Source organism: Cnephaeus nilssonii (assembly GCF_951640355.1).
Source record: "Cnephaeus nilssonii genome assembly, chromosome: 7".
Lineage (NCBI taxonomy): Eukaryota > Metazoa > Chordata > Mammalia > Chiroptera > Vespertilionidae > Cnephaeus > Cnephaeus nilssonii.
Window position 1 is genome coordinate 82,023,206 of NC_137078.1, and position 24,455 is coordinate 82,047,660.

A 24,455-nucleotide genomic window follows, 5' to 3' on the forward strand; every position below is an offset into this window, starting at 1 on the left:
TGTGCCATAGTTAGGACCTGGGGCTTTATCCAGAGGAGCCATTGAAGGATTTTAAGTGGAATGCCATTATTGGTTTTTTGTTTGTTTGTTTGTTTTTGTTTTTTAAGGCACAGATTGGGAGGGAAGAGGCCTGGATTTTGGTGGATGGCTATAAGAGAGGAAGAGCGAGAGGGAGAGGGAGAGGGCGATGGAGAGAGAACCTAGCTGCCCAGGAACCACAGGGAGGCTCCTCAGAGTAGGTGCTATGTGTGAACTGGATCTGGAGCAGTGAGTACAGTTTTCTGGGTTGAGAAGGCAGGGAAAGGGCATTCTAGGAAAAGGCCTAAAAGGGCCTGGGTTTACGTAGATGATGAGCTATTTTGGTGTGACCGAAGCATGATGTATAGGAGAGAGGGGCTAGCGAGGCTCCATGCCAGCTTCTCTCCACCCGTGGCCTCTGGTTCACTCCTGAAGGGTAAATGCCGAGGCCACAGACAGTGTTTGACCCCTGCTTCTCCCATCTGTGCAGACAAGTTGCCCCTGCCAGCAGGCATGCATGGAGTCGGGCCAGAGTCCCATCGTGGACCCGAGGGGCACAGTTGGCCCTCCATGTGGCAGGTGAGCTGTCTTCAGTTGGCATGATTCCTTAGCCAGCTCTGCAGCTCTCCTCTGTGTTTCCTCCTCAGCCAGTTTCATTAATTGCACATCGCCGACAAATCTATATCTCAGCCCGGACTGTGCTCCCAAATTCTAGTCTACAGAACTAATTGCCTTCTGGCCATCTCCATCTGGATGTCCCACCGGCAGCTTCTACTAAATTTGTCCAAAATTGACCTTCGCAGTCAATAAATATTTGCAGAATTGAATTGAATTTTCCTGCCAAACTTCTCAAAAGAGTTATCTCCTCAAAATTATCATTATTGGTAGACAACATGATTGTGTAACTAAAATACCCAAGGGAATCAACTGAGAAATCGTTAGAATTAATAAGAGTTCAGAAACCCAGTTGGATGCAAGATGAATGTATAAAAATCAATAGGTTTTCTGTATATCAGTAATAACCAGCTAGGAAAAAAATAATGGGAAAAATGTCATTCACTAGAGTAACAAAAAGAGCATAAAATGTCTGGGAATAACCTTAACAGGATGTGACTGGGACTTACATAAAGAGAAGTATAAACTTTTACTGAAAGATTAGCTGGTATTTATTGATCATTTACAGTGTGTCGGGTACAGATATTATCACATTAATCTTTATAGCCATCCTAGAAGTGAGTGCTAATTTTAAAGATACTGAGACTAAGGTTTAAAGAGTGTTATATAGCCCAGCCAGTGTGGCTCCATTGTTGACCTTTGAACCAGGAGGTCATGGTTCGATTCCTGGTCAGGGCACATGCCTGGGTTGTAGACTCAATCCCCAGTGAGGGGTGTGCAGGAAACAGCCGATCAATGCTTCTCTCTCATCGTTGATGTTTCTATCTCTCTCTCCCTCTCTCTTACTCTCTGAAATCAATAACAAATAAATTTAAAAAATAAAGAATTTTATGTAAATTGTCCACAATGTATTCAGTGGTATAATGGAAATTTGAAACCAAAACTTTTTGTAACCTTTTCATAAAGTCACCTTCAGAAGCATAAATACACAGACAAATGAAGATGCTAGGTGTTATCTGACTACTATAAAAAATTCATTTCACTCATCCATTCGTCCCAGAAATATGTACTGAGTGCCCACTGTGGGCAAATACTGAGTGAGATGCTAGAGATAAAGATACATGAAAATCTCAAGGAGGCCACTGGAAGAGAAGCCATGCAAACATGTCATGACATCACCATTGGTGAAGGCAGTGATATTCACTAATTCATTCACCAAGGACGAGTAGACAAAGGAAGAGGACTTGGCATTGTCTGGAGGGTTCTCAGAAGGCTTCCCGAGGAGGCTGCCAGTGTTGAAGTGCCTGGGGATAGCGGGGTGAAGAGAGCATTCCAAACACAGAGAGCTGGATGGACAAGCAGTATCCATGGATTCATTCATTTAACCAACAGCTCGTCTGTGAATATCTGCTGAGTGTAGGTACAGGTCTGGGTGCTGGCGGGAGAGCAGAGAACAAAATAGCCACCCCCCTGCCCACATTCTCCTGGAGATTGCATTCTAATGGAGGGCCGGGGAGACAGAAGATAAACAGGAAAATATACGTCAGAGGGTGCTAAGTGCTTTGCGGAAAAATGAAACAGGAACCTGGAGCACCTGGTTTGAGGAGGAAGGCCTGAGAAGGTGATATTTAACTCAGACTGAAGAAGACGGGGGAGGGGATCACGCATTGGGGGAAGAGCTTTCTGGGCTGTACCTTGAGCAAATGCAAGTTTCCCCTGGTGGGCAAGTGATGGGCCTAAGGAACAGCCAGGAGGCAGCATGGCGATCACAGGGATGAGCTCAGGAGAGACAGGAGAGGAGGTCAAGGGGCAGTGGGTGCCCACAGGTAGGGCTTTTGAGGTGCAACAAGGACCTTGGCTTTTCTGTTGAGATGCGAAACCGGAGTGAAGTCTTTCTAAGCATCCAAAAGGAAACATATTACTGAGAAAAAGATAGGTAAATGTGACTGCCTATACAAAGGGGACATTTTAAGCTACATGAAAAAGCTAAACCAAACAAAGCACACAACCAGGTAGAAAACAATGTTTGCAACAACGTTGACCAAAGAGTGAAATGCTGATTCTATAAAGAGTTAGTACAAATTGATAAGAAAAATGGTAAGAGCTTATGGAAGATTTAAGTACATAAAATTGAGAAACCTCTATGTCAAACAGCCTAAAAAGGCCACAATGACTACAGAATGTACATATGTTCTACATACGATGCCCAGAAGGTATAAATATACAAATCAGTAAGAAAAAAATACCACATTGAAAAATGAGCACAAGAATTCATCAGCTAGTTCCCCAAAGGAGGAATTAAAATCACTGGGAAAAGTCTGAAAACATGTTGAATCTGAGTCACAAGGAGATGCTAAATAAAATAAGATAGCACTTTTTGCACCTAACAAGTAGACAAAAACTTCTCAATGAGATCATGGACAGTGTTGGTGAGTATGCCTTGAGATAGGCATTCCTACACAGGCTGTTGAGAATGCAATTGGTGTACTTTTTCTGGAAAGAAATAAACCAATGCCGAAACCGGTTTGGCTCAGTGGATAGAGCGTCGGCCTGCAGACTCAAGGGTCCCAGGTTCGATTCCGGTCAAGGGCATGTACCTTGGTTGCGGGCACATCCCCAGTAGGGGGTGTGCAGGAGGCAGCTGATTGATGTTTCTCTCTCATCGATGTTTCTAACTCTCTATCCCTCTCTTTTCCTCTCTGTAAAAAATCAATAAAATATATTTAAAAAAAAAAAGAAATAAACCAATGGGCGAAACAGAGCCAAAGCCTCAATAAGGTCATATCCTTTGACCCAGTAACCTGCACTTTGGAAGTCTGTCCTAGGGAAATCATCCAAAAAAAAAAAAATGTGCACAACAACCTGAAGAGTCCAGCTCTCCAGGATTGTTCTTGAGCTCAAAATGGGTCATATTTGGTAGCTCAGTTGACTTAGAGGCATGGGTGAGAGAAGACAGATGCCATCTTGGGTACTCAGATGCAATTCTACAGCAGTATTCCTGTTTACAAGGCAGCAAGCTGGTCACTGAAGTGAGGAACAGGTAGCTGTTTTCTTGGAAAAAGCTCAGCATTTCATAGGCATGAAAGAACATTCAGCCACTTTGGCATGGACTCCCACTCTATTAGCATTTCAGTCTGGAGTGCTCTGGGTTATAACTTTCTTAGTTCACGAACACACATTTGATTTCAGGGAGACTTCCAAACCAGTCAGGCTTCCAGCCCTATCTACCCACCTCTGACAATGCCTGTCACAGAGGTCAGCCAACCCGATATGGACAATACCTTCCCTCCCCCGAAACCAAAGCTGGATGCCACTATTGCAAAAGTGTATTCGTTCTGGGACTCTGGCCATGGAAAACCATTTTCCACTGCACTGACCAGCATTCTGTCACTAGACCTTCCTAAGAGTCTTATTTATAACTAGAGGCCCGATGCATGCAATTTTGCAATTTTGCACTTTGGGAGGGGGGTCCCTCAGCCCAGCCTGTGCCCTCTTGCAGTCTGGGAGCCTTCGGGGGATGTCCCACTGATGGCTTAGGCCTGCTTCCCTAAGCGGGCAGTCGGAGGCCACTGTGCTTGCCAGCCATGAGCCCGGCTTCTGGCTGAGCAGCGCTCCCCCTGTGGGAACACACTGACCACCAGGGGGCAGCTCCTGCGTTGAGTGTCTGCCCCCTGGTGGTCAGTGCGTGTCATAGCGACCGGTTCTGCTGTTCAGTTGATTTGCATATTAGCCTTTTATTATATAGGATAGGGGGAAAATCCAGAAACAATTGAAATGTTTGACGGGGGAATGGTTGAGTAAATTCTAGTATAACCATATATTGGAATGTTGTGCATCCATTTGAAATGCTGTTTATGAACAGATTCAATATCTTGGGGAAAAGCTCATGTTATAATGTTTACTGAATTGTTGCAAAAGAAAACCAAGAAAAGACCTGAATGGCCATCAGCAGGGGAGTGGTTGAATAAATTGAGTTACATCCATGCCCTGGAATATTACACATTTATATGAAAAACAAGTTAGATATGTATTTACTGACCTGGAAGGTGTCCCTGATGGATTGTTAAGTGAGAAAGCAAGTTTCAGAGAAATGAGCTGAACTCCGATTTCACTTTTGAAACAAAATAATAAAAATTCTGCCTTACTGTGCCCATTTGTTTGCATGAGAGAGGAGAAGGTTGGAGCAGGACACCTGCCTGTTAACTTCAGTTACTTTGGGTTGGGTGGAAGCGAAAGAGAGAGAGATGAATTCTTTGTAATCTTTGTGTTGCATGTAAGGGTATTTATGTATATTAGAAGCACCCATGACCTTCTGTGATTTGGCGAAAGAATAATTTACTGAAAAAAGAGAACACAAAATTATATACACACTAGGGGCCCAGTGCACGAATTGGTGCACCTTGAAAGGAACTGTGGGCCGTGAAGCTGTGGTAGGTTCAGGGGTGGGTCTCGGCCCATCCTCTGTGACCCCGCCCGGCCCCTCCCACTGCAGCCCCCAGTCCCCTGTCTGCTGGCAGCCCTGTTCCCGCTGCCACTCCTATGTGCTGACCGCACTGAGGAGTGATTGAGGCCGACACCAGCAGTGGGTGTGAGTAGGGCTGGAGCTGTCAGCGGGTGCGAGCGGCTGCTGCTGCCCTGATCACCCCTCAGGAGCAGGGGGAGGTAGAGAAGCCCTCAGGGGTGATCAGGGCCAGCAGCCTCCACTCATACCCGCTGATGGTGCCAAGTGATCGGAACCGGTGCTGGCCACTGGCAGTGGGTGTGAGCGGGACCGGTGCTGGCACTGGTAGCTGGTGCAAGTGCCAAGGAGGTATCGTGGCGTGCGGGAGCAAAGAATTTTCAGTAACCACCAGAGGCTCACCTCAATGATAGTGACCAGTGTCCTGCCTTGGTCTGGCACCCCCGTTCTCCTGCCACACCATCCCGCTGCGGCCAACACCCACCATGTTCTGCACACGCCCCCTGGTGGTCAGCACACGTCATAGTGACCGATTGTTTGGTTGCTTGACTATTTGGCCTATTTGCATATTAGCCTTTTATTATATAGGGTTATCTCATCAGTGTGAAATAAGCATGAAAAAAATAAATGAAAATATTAACAGCAGTTGCCTCTGGAAGGAAGGTGAGATTATGATGTTTCCTTTTTTAAAAATTCTTGCCTATATCTTTCAAATTTTCTAAAATGAGAAAAGTGTATAAATTACTGTTTAAAATATAGTGGCCTTTACCCTCTCACCAGCCAGTCTTGACTTTACCTGTTATAATCTGGTCTCTGTTCCCTTGCCACCTGCTACTTGCCTTTGCTGGAATTTATATATCCATTCAGCAAATACTTTTTTAATTCAGGCACTGGGGATGAAGTAGGAACCAGGATAAAGCTCCCACTCTGTGTTCTTATTTCTAGAATGACCATTTAGACATAAGACTGAGAGGCCTCCTCCCAAACCCTCATCTTAGCCTCTCTGTGGTGCTCCACACATTGAATCACCTTCTCCCTCTGATTCTCTTCCCACCGTTCTGCCTGCCTCCCTGCCCCTACTCTGTCTCCTTCCTTATACCTTGTACATGGAAAGTGTTCTCTGGGAGCTCTGTTCTGAACCTCCTTCACCTATTTCTTCACTGTTAATACCCAGATTCTGAATCAGAAACTGCAGAACTGTGCTAGTCTGAGCCAAGGCAGCAGTCTGGGATGCTGGGATGGTGGTGAATGTTTGTGTCAGTGGTTGTCCAGGACATGAATGAGGGTAGCTTTAAAGGTGTGGCTCTTATGGGATCTGTACTTGAGAATCACTTTGTGTATGTATTTGTACATGTATCTGCTTATATCTAATCTGTGATCCAAGGCCCATGGCCCATCCCAGGGTTGAACCTAGAGGAATGAATGAATGCATGAATGACATGATACAGTGACATCACCCAGCAGGTTTTAGAACATGATCCCAGAAGATCTGGTGTCACTGCCAGTGAGGGGAAGTTTGGGGAAGTGAACTAGGGGACTTCTTTGGAATTGTAGAGATAGAAGTTTTATTTCATTGTTATTGTGGTTAAATATATTTCTAGTTTCTGGGGGCACTTATGTCTTCTTTTGTGAACTAACTTCTTCAAGACCCTCAGTTACACTCCTTGTTGTTTTCCTATTGATTCGTCAAAGTTCTTTCTATATTAAGGATTTTACTTTTTACCTAGCATTTTTATATGCCTTTTCATTTTGCTTCTGTTTTTGACATACAACCATTAATACTTTTTGTATAAAACCATCAATCTTGTATCTTCCACAGCTTTTATGTTCAGAAAATCACAGTTAGATCATTATTTGCCAATATTTTCTTCTGTGTTTTTGGCTTGGTTTCTTTTTAACTTGTAACTCTTTATTCTATCTGGAATGTATTTAGTATGTGGTGTGAGTCGAGGAGATAATTCTTTTCCCAAACAGTTAATTAGTTGACCCTGCAAAAATGTGTTTCTTTTCTCATTGATTTTTTAATGTTGTCTTACACATATTTCAATTTTTATGTGTATTAAGGCTATTTCTGCAATATCATTCCATGTTCTGCCTGTCCACTCTTGGACCTCCTCCACACTATTTTCATAAGTGTCATTTGCTGGTTCTGTTTAGTACCTAGTAGGATAAGGCTACTACTACATTTACCACCTTTTAACATTTCTGCATTGTCTGTAAATGCCTATGTTCCCAGTTAAACTTAGGTATCATTTTACTAAATTTAAAACAGGTCATCAGGCTTTTGATCAGAATTGCATTAAGCTTATAAATTAACTTTTCAATAACTTCTCAAAAGGTTAATATTCTAAATTAACCTTTCAGTAGTCTTTCCACTCAAGATTATGCTATGTCTCTCCAGTTATTCAAAATTTTTTATCCCTCTATAAAAGTTATTTTCATACAGTGCCTACACAGTCCTTATTAAGTTTATTTCTACTTATTGTATGCATTTTGTAATTAATATAAACAATACTTGTTTTCTTTATATTTTCATCTGTCTCTGGTAATAGAAATGTTATTGATTTTGTATATTTATTTCACATTTGGCTACTTAGCTAAAATTTCTTATTAGTTCTAATAACTTTATAATTAATTCTCCTGGGTTTTCTGGGTATATTAACATATCATCTGCAAACCATATGCTCGCTTCTTTCTCATTTCCTCTCCTTGTGTCGCATGGGCTGGCTCATCCAATAAGGCGTGAAATCTCAGAGGTGATAGTAGCATTTCTATCTCATTCCTGATCTTAATCAGTTATTTCACCACGAGTACCATGTAGGTAATTGTTCTAAAATGATGGTTAAGGAAATATTCTTTCTCCTGGTCCCGGATGCTATTTTAATCAGGTTTACATGTCTTATTTTATTAAATGGCCATTTAGCATTTACTCAGAAGACCTTAACTTTTTGCTCTTTTACTGGGATGCTTTGTGTTACAGCTTATTTTTTCATTATTAGTCATTTTAGAGATTAACTGTCCTTTGTCAGTTAATCCCTAATGTGGGCTTTAAAAAAAATTGGTGTTGAGTCAGTGTATTAGCATCATAGTTAAGCAGGTGGATCTGAGGTGGACTTCTTACATTTGAATCCCGACTGTGAGTAACAGTAGGACTTGGGCCTCCTCCCTTAATTTATCTTTGCCTTAGTTCTTCACCTGTAAAATGGAGATAATTTTTATAGTATCCACCTTTTAGGGCTGTTGTGAGGATTAAACAAGTCAATACGTATAAAGTTGTTAGAAGAGTGTCTAACCAAATAATGTGTTAAATTATTGAGAACTTACCATGTGCTTAGTACTGAGCTTGGTTTGTGGCTTTAACCCTTTGCACTTGCTTGCTTTTTTCTCGATTCCTTTATTCTACTCGGGATTTAATTTTTTAAATACCCCAGATTTTACAAAGCGCGGCAGTAGAATAAAAAGCTGGAGTTTCCTTTCATACAAACTTATTTATTTGGATTTTTTTATATTTCAAATTATTGATACATTCAAAGAGTAATTTTAATCTCTATAATTTTTCATGGTGTAATATTTTTTGAAACATTCACCCACATGAAGACCTGGTTTACATTCACATGTTTCGCAAATATAAATCGTCTCTCTTCTTCCTCCTTTGATTTTTCTGTTAGAACAAACAACACAATCTTTGTTTTTTGTTAGGGTGAGGTGTGATTATATGGAGCTTTCCATCTAAACGTTGCTCTAAGTTAGTGGATAATAATCTACCCCTGGAAGTTAGTGTACTGGTCTAACCTTTTTCACGTGACTGATGTGTTTTAGAAACAAATAGCCTTTGAAGATGCCATTGGTGAAGCTTAGGTGGTGGCATCAGTTGAGACGGCATTTACATTTTACTTGTCCTTTCATGCTAATGAAAACAAGAAAAGATACTGGAAAAATAGACAAAAATCCCTCTTCCCCCCGCGGTGAAACTACGTGTCGAGTGTGGCTCGACATACGAGCTGCTACCGATGCTAACCGTGTCGAGTCACACTCGACATCCGAGTGCAAAAGGTTAAAAATGGGAAAATGCCCATATAGTCTGCTTTCTCATGGAGCTTATGGCCTGGCAAGGAGACAGATATTTATGAAATAATCACACGGAAGCATGGAAGTTTGCTTCTATGATAGGTGCTACCAAGGAGAGGTTATGTTGTCACAAGAGCATATAATGGGGGGTTTGTTCCAGTCAAGGAGAGGCCCTTGACCGTGATCTGAAAGATAAATATGCCAAGTAGGGCGGGGAGAGTGTTCAAAGCAGAGAAAATAGCACACGCAAAGGTCCTGTGGCTGTGCAGTAAGAGCGTGCGTCAGGTACAGATGACTGAGAAGGGCGGGGTTTGACCGGAAACTAGTGGATACAAGGCTAAGAGGTCACCAGGGGCCAGACCATGCAGAGACCCTCATAGACCTTAAGTGATTTTTTTCTTATTGAACAGCAATGAAGGGGTTCCTGAGCAGCAGCACAGCCTCACCAGAGAGTGAGTTAGAGGAGCAGACACTCCGGCCCCACCCAGATGCTGTGGATCAGAATCTACATTTCAGCCTTGTCCCCAGGCATTGTGCACACACACAGTGAAGTCTGAGACTGGCCTGGGGAGGACTGTTTTCAGGAGGGTGTATAACACTGTTAGAGGCAGCTGAGAGAGAACTCTATTAAATGAAGACTGAAAAGACCTACTCTGCCCATCAGTGACCTCAGTAGACCTGTTTGGAACCAGAAGGCAGAAGCGACAGGGCTGGAGAGTGAGTGGGAAGTAAGGAAATGGAGACAAAGCTTGTAAAAAGGTGTGTTTTCTAGAAATTTGGCTGTGAAGGGGAAGATAGAGATAAGGCTGGCGGGAAATGGGGAGTGGGGAATTGTTTTCTTAATGATGGAATCTTGAGCACATTTAAAATGGGAAGGTTCCAGTGGAAAGGAAATGCTTAAACATGTGTATCCTATAGAAGAGAGAAGCATGTATAAGGTTCATGACGAGGAGGGAGGGATGGGATCCAAAGGGCACATGGAAGGATTATGTTGTCAATATGAGAACATCCAAACCTATAGATAATTTCTTCAGAAGTTTATTTGAGCCAGAGGATATGCCTGGAAGCAAGATCTCAACAGACTTAGAAAACAGTTTGCATCTTCTTTCATGCATTTGGAATTAGGGAGGGAAGTAAGGAAGATTATATGAAAGCGTGAAGGCAGGAGAAAGCAGGCCAGAATGGGATTATAGGCTAATGAGAATATGTGTTCTCTTGAGGGTGGTTTTTCTTCTGAGGGGTCTGAAAAGAGGCATTTCAAAGGCCTGTTAACCTATATGCACAGAGGCAATGGACAAGGCTTGCTTAAGGCAAAGATAAACCTTTTATTAAAGAGGTTACAGGCCTGGGGCATGTCCATCCAACGTAACCTGCCCATTTAAGAATTTATGATCAGATCACTCTGTGAATTTACTTTCCATAGAACCCCATTTTTTGTCTTAATGTTAAGATGGAAGGAGAGGTGGTTCCTCTGTTGGAAGAAGGAAGACAGCGTGGGGCAGGCTCGATGGGTTTGGAATTGGGAAGACAAGGGATCCCTACTGATGGCTTTTATTTTCTGTGGGGAGTGAGAAGAGAGGACAGGAGGTGAGATGAGGGGCCTGGAGAGGCAGGAGGCTGCGGAAGGTGCAGAAGGTTGAAATCCTCACTCTGGCACTTAATGTAAAGGGGAAGGCCACGTGCTGCCTAGTCCGGGTGTCTTTTCATTGTCCGCTCTCTCTGAGCCTTAGTGTCCTACCTCACAGAGCTGTTCTCAGGCGTGGCCACAGTGATGCTCATTGTACCACCTGGACAGTGCGCGGCATAACAGGCTCACACTCAGTGTCAGTCACCTGTCTTCCTTCCCTCCTGGCATCGAGGAAGCACTTGGAAAAGCGGGTTCATGATTCTCTTAACACAGTGCTCCTGTCTCTCTGGAAGCTTCTAGGAGTTCTCCAGGCCACACTGAATTGCTCCCTTTCTCTCTCCCAGGCCAGAACTGCACATTCCAACTGCAGGGTCCCAATGGGACAGTTGAGAGCCCGGGGTTCCCATACGGCTACCCCAATTACGCCAACTGCACGTGGACCATCACCGCGGAAGACCAGCACAGGATCCAGCTCGTCTTCCAGTCCTTCGCCCTGGAGGAGGACTTCGATGTTCTGTCGGTGTTTGATGGCCCGCCCCAGCCAGAGAACCTGCGAACCAGGTACCACCCGTCTCTTCCCCACAGCACGGAGCTGGGCCCTGAGCCAAGCTTGCTGCGAGGAGGGATTGAAAGATTTATGGTCATCAGCGAAGACCTCTGTTTTTATGAGGCCTGCCCTCAACTCCTTTGCTTTCTTTATATTTTCCAGTTCCTTTCTCCTGCTTAGAAGTGCTCAATGGACAGGGTTGATGAGTTGGATATTTGGGAAGACTCGACAGAAGACATAAAAGGGTTATAGAGAAATTCAAGTTTTTCTCTTGAAAACGGATTTTGGGTGTATTATGGTGTATATATGAATATCTGTTGGTGTATATTCTTTGCACACACAGAAATTAATTTTCTCCCCTTGGACCCAGCTGATAGGAGTTGAAGGCTAATAATAGTGGCTGTGTCTTGCATCCTATACTTGAAAACCATTAATACTTGGTTGGAAATTGCTTTGCATTTTGCCTTGGCCACAAACCTTGTGGCTGTGGCTATGGGTGTAGAATCAGAAATATGGGGAAGATCCCACTCTCTCAAACCCCATTGCAGGCGATGGAAGAGAAAACCATGGAGAAGGTGAGACTGCTCTCCTGTAACCCTGAGCTGCCTCCCAAGCAGGGGGTTCACGTGGAGGAGGGAGACAGGGATGGAAGCTACAGCCGCTGCAGAAAGGGCAGATTTTCTGGGGCAGCTGTAAGGGCTCCAGAGTTGCCGTTCTGAGGTTTGATTGATGGTAGTTTGCTCTGCTCCATTGCAAGCCTTGTCCTGGTCCTGCCTGCCCGGCTTTGGGCTCCCCAGGAAGCCATAGGGTTAATGGCTTACCAGCCAACCAGCCAAGTCCCGGGGAGCTCGGGGTGCTAATTAATGAGGGGTCCCTGCCAAGTCCTTAACCTCAAGGCTTTGTTGAAGGTGCCTGGAGCAGGGTTACAGACAATATTTGCAATTCCGCCCCAGCCCTCTTCTCTCTGGCAACCTGCCCTCTCTGGGCAGTGCAGAGGTGAGACTGCCAAGCCTGCAGCAGAGGTTGGGGTGTCTGGGGCCCGCCGGATGAGTAGTTTGTTTTAGACCAGACTGGGCTTATTCATCTCCCTTGGGCTCAGCAGGATTTGGCACACAGTAGGTGTTCAGTGCAACTTGGGTGAAGGGACTGGAGTCTCCCCTGCCCTCAGTCATTCCACAAATATTTCATGAGCACATGTTATGTTCCAGACACTGACCTGGGTGCTGGGAATATAGCTGTTAGCAAAACAAAGCCACTGTCTTCATAGAGGTTACATGCTAATGAGAGAGACAGGAGTGGGCTTAAATAGTGAGTTTAGAGTTCAAGGAAATCGGTGCTAGGTAGTGCTGAAGACCATGAGACTGGATGAGGTCACAGGGGAGCGAGTCCTCACATCAGATGTTGAGCTTAGGCGACACCATGTAGGGCACCTGCATTGACTGGTGGTGAATGTTGAATGAATGTTGAAAGATAAAACGTCCAGTTAGGCTAATGGGCTGCTTGGTTGGGGTATGGACGCGGCAGGCAAACTTTCCAGCTCTGCCTACTGGGGTTATTCCAGCTTTCCTTTCTTTTAAAGCAGGCTCCACACATATGTGGTCAGACCTCTGTTTCCTGACGTTTGGGTTTGCCGGCTCTGAGTGAAGTGTTAGAAGGCTCACCAGAGGTGGGGATTGCACTCGCCTGGAAGGTGGGGGTTTCATGACCTTGGGAGGTGGTCCTGGCAGGGGAGGGCCCTGGATTGTGTACCTGACCCCCGCTTAGCCCAGGCTGGCCAACCAGCCATGTTTGAGGAACCAGGGTTTGTACCTTCAGTGGGTCATCCTTGCTTGGGTTCCTTCCGTGTCACCTTCCTGATCTGCTCATGTCAGTTTATTTCAGAAGTAGCCAAGGGCATTCAGGCTCAGCCGAGGGGAAGGCTGGAGAGAAAGCTCTGCCTGTCAGGACCCCTGGAGCAGAGGAGCTCACACCTCGGAGGGGAAATGACCGCAGAGGGGGACCATCCAAACAGCATGAAAAATGTGCTCCTTGAAGGTTTTGGAATGACACTCCTTTGGGTCTGGAGCGGGGATAGCAAGTGTGTTTGGTGGGGACCCTTGGGTCTTTGTGAATTCTTTTATGTTCTCACATGATTATTAATCTACTCAGATTTTTCTTTTTACCGAGGAGTCAGTTTCTATGTGTATGCTTGTCTAGGAAGCCATGTATTTTATGGAGATTGTCAAGGGTAGCAGTGTAGAGTTACGTATAGTTCTCCCAGGAAACATTTCTATCCCCACAGTACCCGGGGTCACGTCTCCTTTCTTGCACCTGCTCCTGTGCATTTGTGTTTTTCTTTTTACTCAGATCGTCTTGCTGCAGCTTGCCTGTTTTATGGGTCTTTTTAAAGTTCTAATTCTAGGACTATCAATTTTATTCTTTCCCTATTATCTAACTTATTGATTTCTGTTTTTATCTGTATGCATTCTTTTCTCTCACTCACCTTAGGCTGATATTGCTCTTTTGCTGGTTTTGTGAATTGAATTAGTTCCATTATTTCCTGTTTGGTAATCAAAATTTTCCCCTAAGTATAACTTTGACCATATCCCATTAATTTTGATGGTCATTATTGTAGAAAGAATCTCTAATTGCAGTTTTGCTCCTTCTTTGACTCTAGAGATTTTTCCTAAAACTTTCCAGTAAACTTTTTTTATACTTAAAAATTATTATCCAGTTGAATTGTATTATGATTAGATTATGATTTCTACTTTGGAGAATTTGTTGCTTTTATTTTCACAGTATAGGATCATTTTTATGTAAATGTTCTATGCGTATTTGAAAAAAAATGCAGATTCTTTGGTTGAAGGGTAAAACTCTTTTAGTATTTATTTTTTCTAATGTCTTTATTGTCTAGATGATATTTGTCAAGGATAAGCAGTGTGTTGACTTTACATTTTCACTATTGTTTTTGTCAATTCATACTTTCATTTTATATATTTTGATGGTGTACTCTTCAGCATATATTTTTAGCATTAGGTCTTCAGAGTGAATTATATATATTTTTCAATATAAAAATTATGTTTATCCCCAAAGGTTTTTTGCTTTAACTTCTACTTTTATACCAATATTACCACCTTTATTTTCTTTTAGTTTTGCATTTAGTGAGTCCCTGTTTGCCACTTTCTTTATTTTTAATATTTCTATGTCATTGTTTTAGATATATCTCTTAGTACAATATATAATTGGATTTTTATTTTTAAATCTTTCCTGAGAGTCTTTATTCTTTAGCTGGAAAGTTTATTTCACTCTTTTTTGTGTGATAACTGATATACTTGCTCTTTTGTGTAATATTTGTATAATAGTTAATGCTTTGTGTTTTTTAGCTTTCTTATGTCATTTCCTTTTCTCTGTCTTCAAGTGTAAATTTTCTTTGCCCTTTCTGTGATTTTTATTCTAGAAGTTAAAGTTACTTCAGAACACATTTTAAACTGTGTTATTTGTTATTTTTTTAGAGAAAAAGGAAGGGAGAGAGAAATATTGATGTGAAAGGAAAACATTGATTGGCTGCCTCTCGAATCTGGGGATTGAGCCCGCAAGCAGGGCATGTGCCCTGACCAGAAATTGAACCAGCAACCTTTCAGTGCACGGGACAATGCCCAACCAACTGAGGCACACCAGCCAGGGCTTAAACTGTATTTCTCTGTCAACATCTTATCTAGTTTAGCCTTTTTAAAATCAGGTCTCTTTGGTATTGTACCTTATAGAAATTCCTTAGTGATTATAGCATGTAGGCATCTCTCTCTTTCCTAGTTTCCAACATGGACATATAGTCTCTCTTTTTATAAACCTTAGGTTATTTCCATGAGAATTTAGGGGGTTAGGTTGAAGGGGAGCTTAATATATTATCTTGCCTCTCCATCTTGACCTGAACATTTCTCTTAAGATTTTTATTCTTTTTGATGCTATTATGTATATAGAATTATTTTTAATTTAATTTAATTTTTGAAATTTTCATGGATATCTAGAAATACAATATCTTATATCCTGTGACCTAGCTAAACTTGTCATTAATAGTCCTAATGGTTTTTTATATCTCTGAATAAAAACAGTTTTAGTTCTTTTCCAATCTAGTTGCTTTTAATTAAATCCTTTTTCTTTTTTTTCCTAATTGCATTGGATAGAACCTTCAGTACAACATTGAATAGACGTGGTGAGAGTGGACATTCTTGTCCTGTTCCTGATGTTAAAACATTTAGTCTTTCCCGTTAAATATGATGTTAGCTGTAGGTGTTTGGCAGGTGCTCCTCTAATGAAGGTTTTTAAATGAAGGATTCTGGCACAATCTGGCTGCAGTGTGGAAAACCCACTGGCTTGGGGGCCAGACTAGTGACTGACAGGCCAGGCAGGAGACGGTGGCGCCTGAAGTGGAACAACGAGGAGAGAAGATGCTGTGGATTTGTGTGATGTTCTGGGAAAGCGTTGCCCCCGGAGTTAAGAGTAGATTTATAGGGACTGTGGAGTGGGAATAAGAAAAAGGAAGGGATGGAGGTTGACTCCACAGTGTCTGACTTGGAAGCAGAAAACAAGCCATATTGGCCCAGTGAATCTAGTTTCCAGTAAAATGTGTTCTCTCAGCCTACCAGGCTGTTTGCTGTACTGACGTTATCCTTCATTCATTTGGCAGAACAGGTAGGTCACCTCCTGTCACAGTGTTTTCCCGGGAGACAGTAGGGTACAGTGGGGACAGGCCTAGATTTATATGCAGCTCGGTTTTGCATTTATTTGCTCTGTGACCTGCCCAAGTTTGGCCTTTCTGAGCCTCATCTATAAAATAGAGGTGACACTGACCTGCCTTACAGGGTTGTAGCATGTGAGCCACCTGCTACAGACCCCATAGTGCTCCACAGACATTATTTGCATTTTCCCCTGCCCTTCTGTTCTCAGGAACTAGAAACTCAGACTGTTTGTAGAGGACTTTGGTGCCTGACTTGACACGTCTCTGTGGCTCAACTGTTAGACTTTTTAGATTAGGGAACTGCAAATGTAAAGGACAGACCTGAAGCAGGTATTGGGCTCATGGGGAGTCATTCCCTGTGGGTGGCATTACTGATCCCCTGGTCACCCATCTGTGGGGCACAACCACCAGGAAGCCTGCAGTAGGCTGTCTGTGTTTATTGTCAATGACTTGACTGACAGGCATAAGTTTTGCAATTCTGCTTTCTGTACATTTTTAATGCATTTCTTTTTTCACTCCGACTCTCATCCTCATTATCCTCATCTATGAAGTGGGTATACTAGTATCAGTATCTATCTCATAGGATTAAATTAAATAATGTATGTAAACTGCTTTGAATTGTGATGATGCATAAACAAAAGGAATACTTAAATATTTGTAGAAAAATAATAAAACACAGTTAAGCAAAAAGACACACGCACACACAAACGCGAGTACATTTATAAGTCATGAGGTAGAGCGGTGGCTCTCAACTGAAGGCAATTTTGAGCCCCAGGGGACATTTGGCAATGTCTGGAGACATTTTGGGCTGTCAGACTAGAGAGGGGCTGTGGCATCTAGTGGGTAGAGGCCAGGGATGCTGCTAAACATCCTACCTGGCAGGGGACAGCCTCCCACCACAAATGCCGGCAGTGCTAAGGTTGAGGAATCCCAAGGGAGGTGATTGAGGAGTGAAGGCCTTTAGTGTCAGACACCTGGATTCTAATCTCATTTCTGTGCCAGTGACCTTGGACAAATGAGTCAACCCACTTGAGCCTCAGTGTCCTCCTCTGAGAAAGGGAGGATTCTCAGCGATGCAAGGTACTGAAAGCTGCACCTGGCATCGTTCATGAAGAGGTGCCAGCGGGCACACTGCGCACAGCTTGTTCTATATGCAGATGCCATTCATCTCCCATCGACTCCCTTTCTCCACCAGGGGTTCATCGCCATCTTCTTGAAAGCATCTCACATTTCATCTAGAGCTATTCACAAGCAGCAGCATCCCAGGGTGCCAGGAGGCAGCGTCTGGCTGCTTGAAATTAAATTTACAATAGAAGCTGATCAGATTCTTCTCATAATGGATCAGGGTGGGAAACGGGAGTAGGAGCTGGTCCTGAAGGCCGGGAAGCCTGTAGGAGTTTGGAAATTAGCAAGGAAAGAACAAAGAGCCTTCCAGAGAATGCAGTGTCAGCCCTGCCGGGATGAATTACTGAAACAATTCCCACATCTCTGCTTTCGCACAATGAGATGGCCTTCCCGTGCTGGCAGACGTCCGATTGCATTGCAGCTTAATATGGAATGAAGTTTTTAATGGAACGCAGCGAACATAATCTATGGAGACATTGCTAATAAACTGCATCACTGTACATTGGAGGTTGATAGGGCGCCGGTGATGACTGCACCAGTTAAGCACATCTAAGCATCCCTTAATCTAGACATTTGGGCTCACGTTATGGGAAACACTACAACTTGTTTCCTCAATTACTGGCAATACACATTCTGTCATCAGCCTAAGGTGAAATGCAGTTAGTCATTTGGAGCTGGTTGCAGATTTCACTCAACTGGCGTTAGACACCTGTTTGGAAGTTGTAAAAATTTCACCCAATTTGCCAGATTTACCGTCTTATGAATACAGATCGCAGCAGAGGCCCCTAAAGAACCTGTCTGTTGGATTCCTTAAAAAGTGTGCCTTGTACATCAGTCAGATTGTCCTTGGAGAATCCTCTCCCCAGAGTTCCTTGAGAATGAGCTTTGTGGGCTGGAGGCGGCTGGAAGGACCCATGGGATGAGGGAGCATCCCTGATTAGGACTAAAGCAGAGAGAGGACACTGGAGAGGAGAAAGAAGAAATTATGATACTGGCCACCTGTAATGGGTCAGACACCATGCTGGACACATTCATTCATTTATTCATTCATTCATTCACTGTTATTTATTTAAGACTAGAGGCCCAGTGCACGAAATTCATGCACGGGGCGGGGGTGTGTGTCCCTCAGCCTAGCCTGCACCCTCTCCAATCTGAGACCCCTCGAGGGATGTCCGACTGCCCGTTTAGGCCCAATCCAGGTAGGATTGGGCCTAAACGGGCAGTCGGACATCCCTCTCACAATCCAGGACTGCTGGCTCCCAACTGCTTGCCTGCTTGCCTTCCTGATTGCCCCTAACTGCTTCTGCCTGCAAGCCTGATCACCCCCTAACCACTCCCCTGACAGCCTGATTGCCCCTAACTGCCCTCCCCTGCAGCCCTGGTCACCCCTAACTGCCCTCCCCTGCAGGCCTGGTCCACCCCAACTGCTCTCACCTGCAGGCCTGGGTCCCCCCCAACTGCCCTTCCCTGCAGGCCCGGTTACCCCCAACTTCCCTCCTCTGCCAGCCTGGTCACCCCTAATTGCCCTCCCCTGCAGGCTTGATCGCCCCCAACTGCCCTCCCTTGCAGGCCTGGTCCCTCCTAACTGCCCTCCCCTGCTTGCCATCTTGTGGCAGCCATCTTTGACCACATGGTCAATTTACATATTATCCTTTTATTAGATAGGATTAGATAGGATAAAGGCCTGGTCCACAGGTGGGGGCCGGCTGGTTTGCCCTGAAGGGTGTCCTGGATCAGGGTGGAGGTTCCCTTGGGGCGTGGGGCGGCCTGGGCGAGGGGCCTGTGGTGGTTTGCAGGCCGGCCATGCCCCTCGACGACCCAAGCGGAGGCCCTGGTATCTGGGTTTTAATTATCTTCTATAATTGAAACTTTGTAGCCTTGAGTGGAGCCAAGCCTCCTGCTCACTCAGTGGCTGCAGCCATTTTTGTTGGGATTTATTTATCTTCTATAATTGAAACTTTGTAGCCATGAGCAGAGGCCAAGGCAGGCCAGGGCTGCGGAAGCTTGGCTTCCTCTATCGCCGGGGGCAACTCAAGCCTCCTGCTCTCTCCAGCTCCGTGGCTACTGCCATTTTTGTTGGGATTTATTTATCTTCTATAATTGAAACTTTGTAGCCTTGAGTGTAGGCCTGGGCTGGCCAGGGCGGCAGGGAAGCTTGGCTTCCTCCATTGCCGGGGAAACACAAGCCTCCTGCTTGCTGCAGCTCAGTGGCCTCAGCCATCTTGGTTGGGTTAAATTGCATACTTGCTCCTGATTGGCTGGTGGGCGTGGCTTGTGGGTATAGCGGAGGTATGGTCAATTTGCATATTACTCTTTTATTAGATAGGATGTATTGAATGCCTACCAGGAATGCCAAGTGTTGGGGATACAGCAGTTATCAAGACAGCTTCTGATTTCAAGGAATTTATGATCTCTTACAGGAGACAGTACAGATAGTCCAGAATGCTGTGATTGGGGAATCTGACCTAGTCTTGAGGAGATCTTTGTAGATTCTGATCTGGGGGCCTGGGATGTCTTCCCTCCACCTTCCCTTGGTTTAGGTATCATTCTTCATATCTCAACTTACTAATCACTTTCTCACCCAGCAGGTCCTCTGAGACAACTCTTAATTTTCAATCTAGTCAAACCCTCCTGTGATGATAACCCCTCAGATTACACATCCATCCTTCATGGTTTTACATGTGCATGTGCGTGATAATTGGATTTATGCTCATTTCCCACAAGACTGCAAGCTTTTTGACTGCAGGGACTATTTCTGTTTTACTCTGCATTGTGTCTCCAGGGCCTGGTTCCATAGTAGGTGCTCAACAAATTAATTATGGAGTAAATGAATGAATGCTCTCTGGAGGAAATTGAGATCTCTGATAGGGCATGGAAGGAGGGATGGGGAGAGAGTTTCAGGCCAAGAGAATAATGTGTGCACAGGCATTCCATGTGTTATCTAAAATAATTCAACAACCCACCCATGAGATGGGGGATATTAATGTTCTTTGCAGGGGTTTAGTAAGCGTCTCAGTTCTCTAAGCTGCTAAGTGGCTAATGGAGCAGTGGGTCTCATGCAGCCAGAAACCAGGCTTTCTGCTCCACACCAAGAAGCCTTCTCACTGCGTGGGACTCATTTGCATTCACTTCATTTCCTTTTTAAAAATTCATTCCATTTTCCTTGTTAAGCATTTTCTTTAAAATGGTAGAAGAAATGGGAACTCCCTACTTCCAAAAAGTCAAGCCATGCAGTCCTGTATCGAGTAAAAAACGCAAGTGCCTTCTTGTCCCAGCCCCGCTCCCTGGAGGTAACCGCTGTTAACAGTTTGGTGTGTGTCCAATTTCTTTTTAACTACAGATTCATTAAACTGCCCATGAGGCTTATTGGGACATCCATCAGCCCTTTAAAAATTGTTCTGATGAATTAAGTGTAAACTAATTAGAAACATGGATTCAATTACCCTCGAAACACACAAGGGTTTAATAATTAATAGGAAGAGGGCTTGAGGCCAAAGGCATTATGGATTTTATCAAAACCCTAACATCTGAGAAGTAAATATGTTTGATTCATCCTAAATGCCGGCAGATTTGCCATCCGGAGGCAAACCTGTTGGTAAGAGCTTTGTATTTAATCAGGAAAGTTATCTGTGATTAATAAGGAGTCATCTGAAGAGTGGAGAGGCCAAAGTCTGCTGGACACGGCTGCCTGGGACAGGGCAGCAGCCTGTCTTTCTGAGTTACCGCCCTTGGTGTTATTCATGGTCTTTCACCAGGCAAGCTTGGGGGATTCACAGAGGTTCCCAGGGAGATTGCTGACTCCTAATGTGGGAGCAGTGCTGGCCAACAACTGCAGGAGTTTTTTTTTTGGAGGGGGGGACATTGTTTACCTCTAGGACCATGAGCTCTGATGCCTTAGATGGACCCAGGGGAGGGTTGGGAGGTTGGAATATTTACCTGTTGTGTACCAGGTGCTTATGGGCCATATCTCATTTAATCTTCACAATTTTCCCAGAGGTAGGAATATTGCCTTCAGTTTGATTTCTAAGAAAACTGAAGCTCTAAGAAGCCACATGCCTTGGGGCAGCTGTATTCAAACTCCTAGATTCTGCTTGACACCAAGTTCACACAGGTTGGCACAGCCACATCAGGGCTGAGGGGGTTGCAGAAGGGGAGGAAGCAGGGTTTGCCAGGCTTGGGGCTTGGGACACCAACTGCAGTGACCCAGGGGGTATCCATGGGCTCCATCACCGGATGCCAAAGGGTGGGTGTGGGCAGACGTGGTTGGGGTTGGACCCTGGTGGTTCAAGGTCAAAGTCTTGTTTTTGTAGTAAAACCTTACCTTGCTCATTCGCCAAATCTGCTAGTTAATAGCAGCCAAATTTAAGGCACATTGGAGCCTGAGTCTCAGGAAAAAGGCCTGTGCTGCCTACACCCCTCCCCATGATGGGTCCTGCCCACAGTGTCACCAGGTGTCGGTCAGAGAGTCGACTTTCCCCCAGAATGGAGTTGGCCACTCCATGGCCTCATCTGGCCTTTGCTGCAGGTGGTAGCCAGAAGGGCTGTTGCTGAGATAAGAAAGTATCTCCTTTTTTATCCTTAACCCTTGTTCCCTGAACCTTGGGACTATCAGAAAGTGCTGTGCAAGGGACTCTGATAACTGGGGATGTTGTCCTCATGATGCAGGCAAGTTTGGACGTGTAATTCCAGACTTTACTCCATTTCTTTGTCTGCAGAAATGGCACCCAACTAATACCTCCCAAGTACTGAGCTCATCCTTCTCTTATAGAAAAGAAAAGCAGTTCTCAGTTTCTATACACACACACACACACACACACACACATATATATGTGTATACATATATGTATGTATACACATATATACACACACACATATATATGTGTATATATATATGTATACACATATATATACACACACACATACACACACACACACACAGATATATACTAGTATATAGATACATAGATAGATTGATTTCAGAGAGGAAATAAGAGGGATTAGAGAGATAGAAACATCAGTATTAGAGAGAATCATTGACCAGCTGCCTCCTGCATGCCCCCACTGGAGATCGAGCTGAGATGTGCCCTGACCAAGAATCAAATGGTGACCTCCTGGTTCATTAGATTGACACTCAACCACTGAGCCATATGGGTGGGGCAGTTCTCAGCTTGTAAGTGAACAAAGAACCAGGCTACTACTTCCTTGGTGGGTCTGAACTGCCACAAGGTGTGGTGCCAGGAAATGTAAGAAGTCTGGATGCCTGGATGACTTTAGGCAGGAGCGCAAGGAGTCCTGGTTGCACCCCAGCTCTACCGTGGTTTGCCCCTGCTCTTCACCTAGTCCTATTCCTTCTCGGGGCCAATGGCATTTTCCTGACTTATAAATTGAGGACTTAAGTTTAGCGGAACTCCAAAGCCTCTCCCAGCTCTGAAATGGTGTGATTGAGCGATGCCGGAGATGTGTGCAGAGGGCTATAAAACACTCCTGATCTTCTCGGATTATTTCTGCCCATGCAGTTACTGCTCTTGGCACTCTCAGCAGTTCCACCATTTGTCTTTGGCATCAGGATTTATTTTCCAGTGGCCTGTTAAGCAGTGTGGATCTTTCTTGCTCCTCCTTCACAGTGTAGAGTTGCCTGAGGGAAGCAGCTCCCCAGCCAGGGTGATATATCCCAGGCCCCACCCCCTTGCATCTAGGTGGCGCTGTGTAGCTTAGTGGGCAGTAGAAAGTGGACAGAGGTAATATACACCCCTCCCAGGCCTGGCCCAGAAAAGCGCCTCTGAGATAATTCTACTTTGTCTTTTTCCCTGGAGACAGGAAATGTAAGAAGTCTGGATGCCTGGATGACTTTAGGCAGTAGAACCTGCCCCCTCCCCCACCTGCTGCTGATTGGCTGGATTTTACATTAGTGAAACATAAACTTGTACACAGACTTAGACTTCTGAGAGTCTGGGGTTTATCTTTATAGCTTGCGTCTCCTTAGCCATTGAGCCATTGCAAACTTGAGTGTTGGTATTTAGGAATTTATTTTAGAACCTATGGGTAGGCGAGGATTCCAGATAGCACAGTCCATAGCTTTCCAGAGTTGACACTTGGTCTTGTTTGCTTTGGGGAGATGAAGCTCCTGGATGGTCTGGCCTTTGTGCCTAAAGCTTAGGCCATTGCCCCATAGGTGCGATATATTTTGGAGCAGTTTTTGTGCTTCTGACTTTCCATGGATTCTCTTTGGCACCAACATGTGGTTCTGGTTGTAGTCCTGACCCCCATCTCGTCCCCTGCAGCCCCAGGTGAGTACACAGTGTGGTGTGGAGGTTGGGAGAGAGACTGTGGACTTGGGTTCAAGTCCTTGTTCGGCCTCTCACTGGCTCTGTGACTTTGGGGAAGTCACTTCTCCCTGAGGCTCAGTTTCTACACCACCAAGTTGGGATTATAGTAGCACATACCTTGCAGGGAAGTTGTGAAGATTCAACTACCTTACAAGGCACAAACTATGTGAAGATGCTGGGCATGTGGCAAGCACTCAGTAAATGGTTGTTTTTATCATCACTGTCCTATCCAAAGCTCACCTCTTCTAAATACTTCCACTCTCCAAGCCACCAGCACCTCTTGCCTTGATGATCAAAACTGGTCTCCCTGCTATTGCCTTTATCACCATCAGTATGTCCTTAATACCGGAACTGAGGGGATCTTTTACTTTTTCACTTTTTAAACAACAAACTTTTCATTAAAATAACTAGAAATTGTTTTAGATTTATAGGAAAGTTGTAAAGATGGTACAGAGAGTTCTTATACACCCCTCACCCAGACTCGCCCTATTATTACCATCTTACCTTTGTATGGTATGTTTGTCACAGTTAATGAACCAATATTGATACATTGTTATTAACTAAAGTTCACATTTTATTCAGATTTCCTTGGTTTTTACATGATGTCTGTGCTAGGATCCCATCGAGGATAGTCCATTATGTTCCGTTGTCATGTCTCCTTACGCTCCTGTTGGCTGTGACAGTTTCTCAGACTTTCTTGATTTCGATGACTGACAGTTTTGAGGAGCACTGGTCAGGTATTTTGTGTAATAGCCTTCTGTTTGGGACTTGTCTGATGTTTTTCTCATGATTAGACTGGAGTAATGTGTTTTAGAAGGAAGATCACATTTTCCTTACATCATACCAAGGATGTATACTACCAACATGACTTATCCCTGAAAATGTTGACCTTGATCACCTGGCTGAGGTTGTGTTGATCAGACTTCTCCACCATAAAGTTACTCCCCCTCCATGTC

The 24,455-nt window shown here is 44.3% G+C and overlaps 1 protein-coding gene across 1 annotated transcript in view; it reads left to right on the top strand.

The window, feature by feature from the left end:
* Nucleotides 1-24,455, top strand: part of CSMD2 (CUB and Sushi multiple domains 2) — a gene marked incomplete at its 5' end in the record, with an annotated part of 537,662 nt that overhangs the window by 45,743 nt on the left and 467,464 nt on the right. Inside the window, 1 exon segment of the mRNA XM_079778373.1 lies at nucleotides 11,132-11,348. Within this exon segment, the coding sequence (XP_079634499.1) occupies nucleotides 11,132-11,348 (217 nt within the window).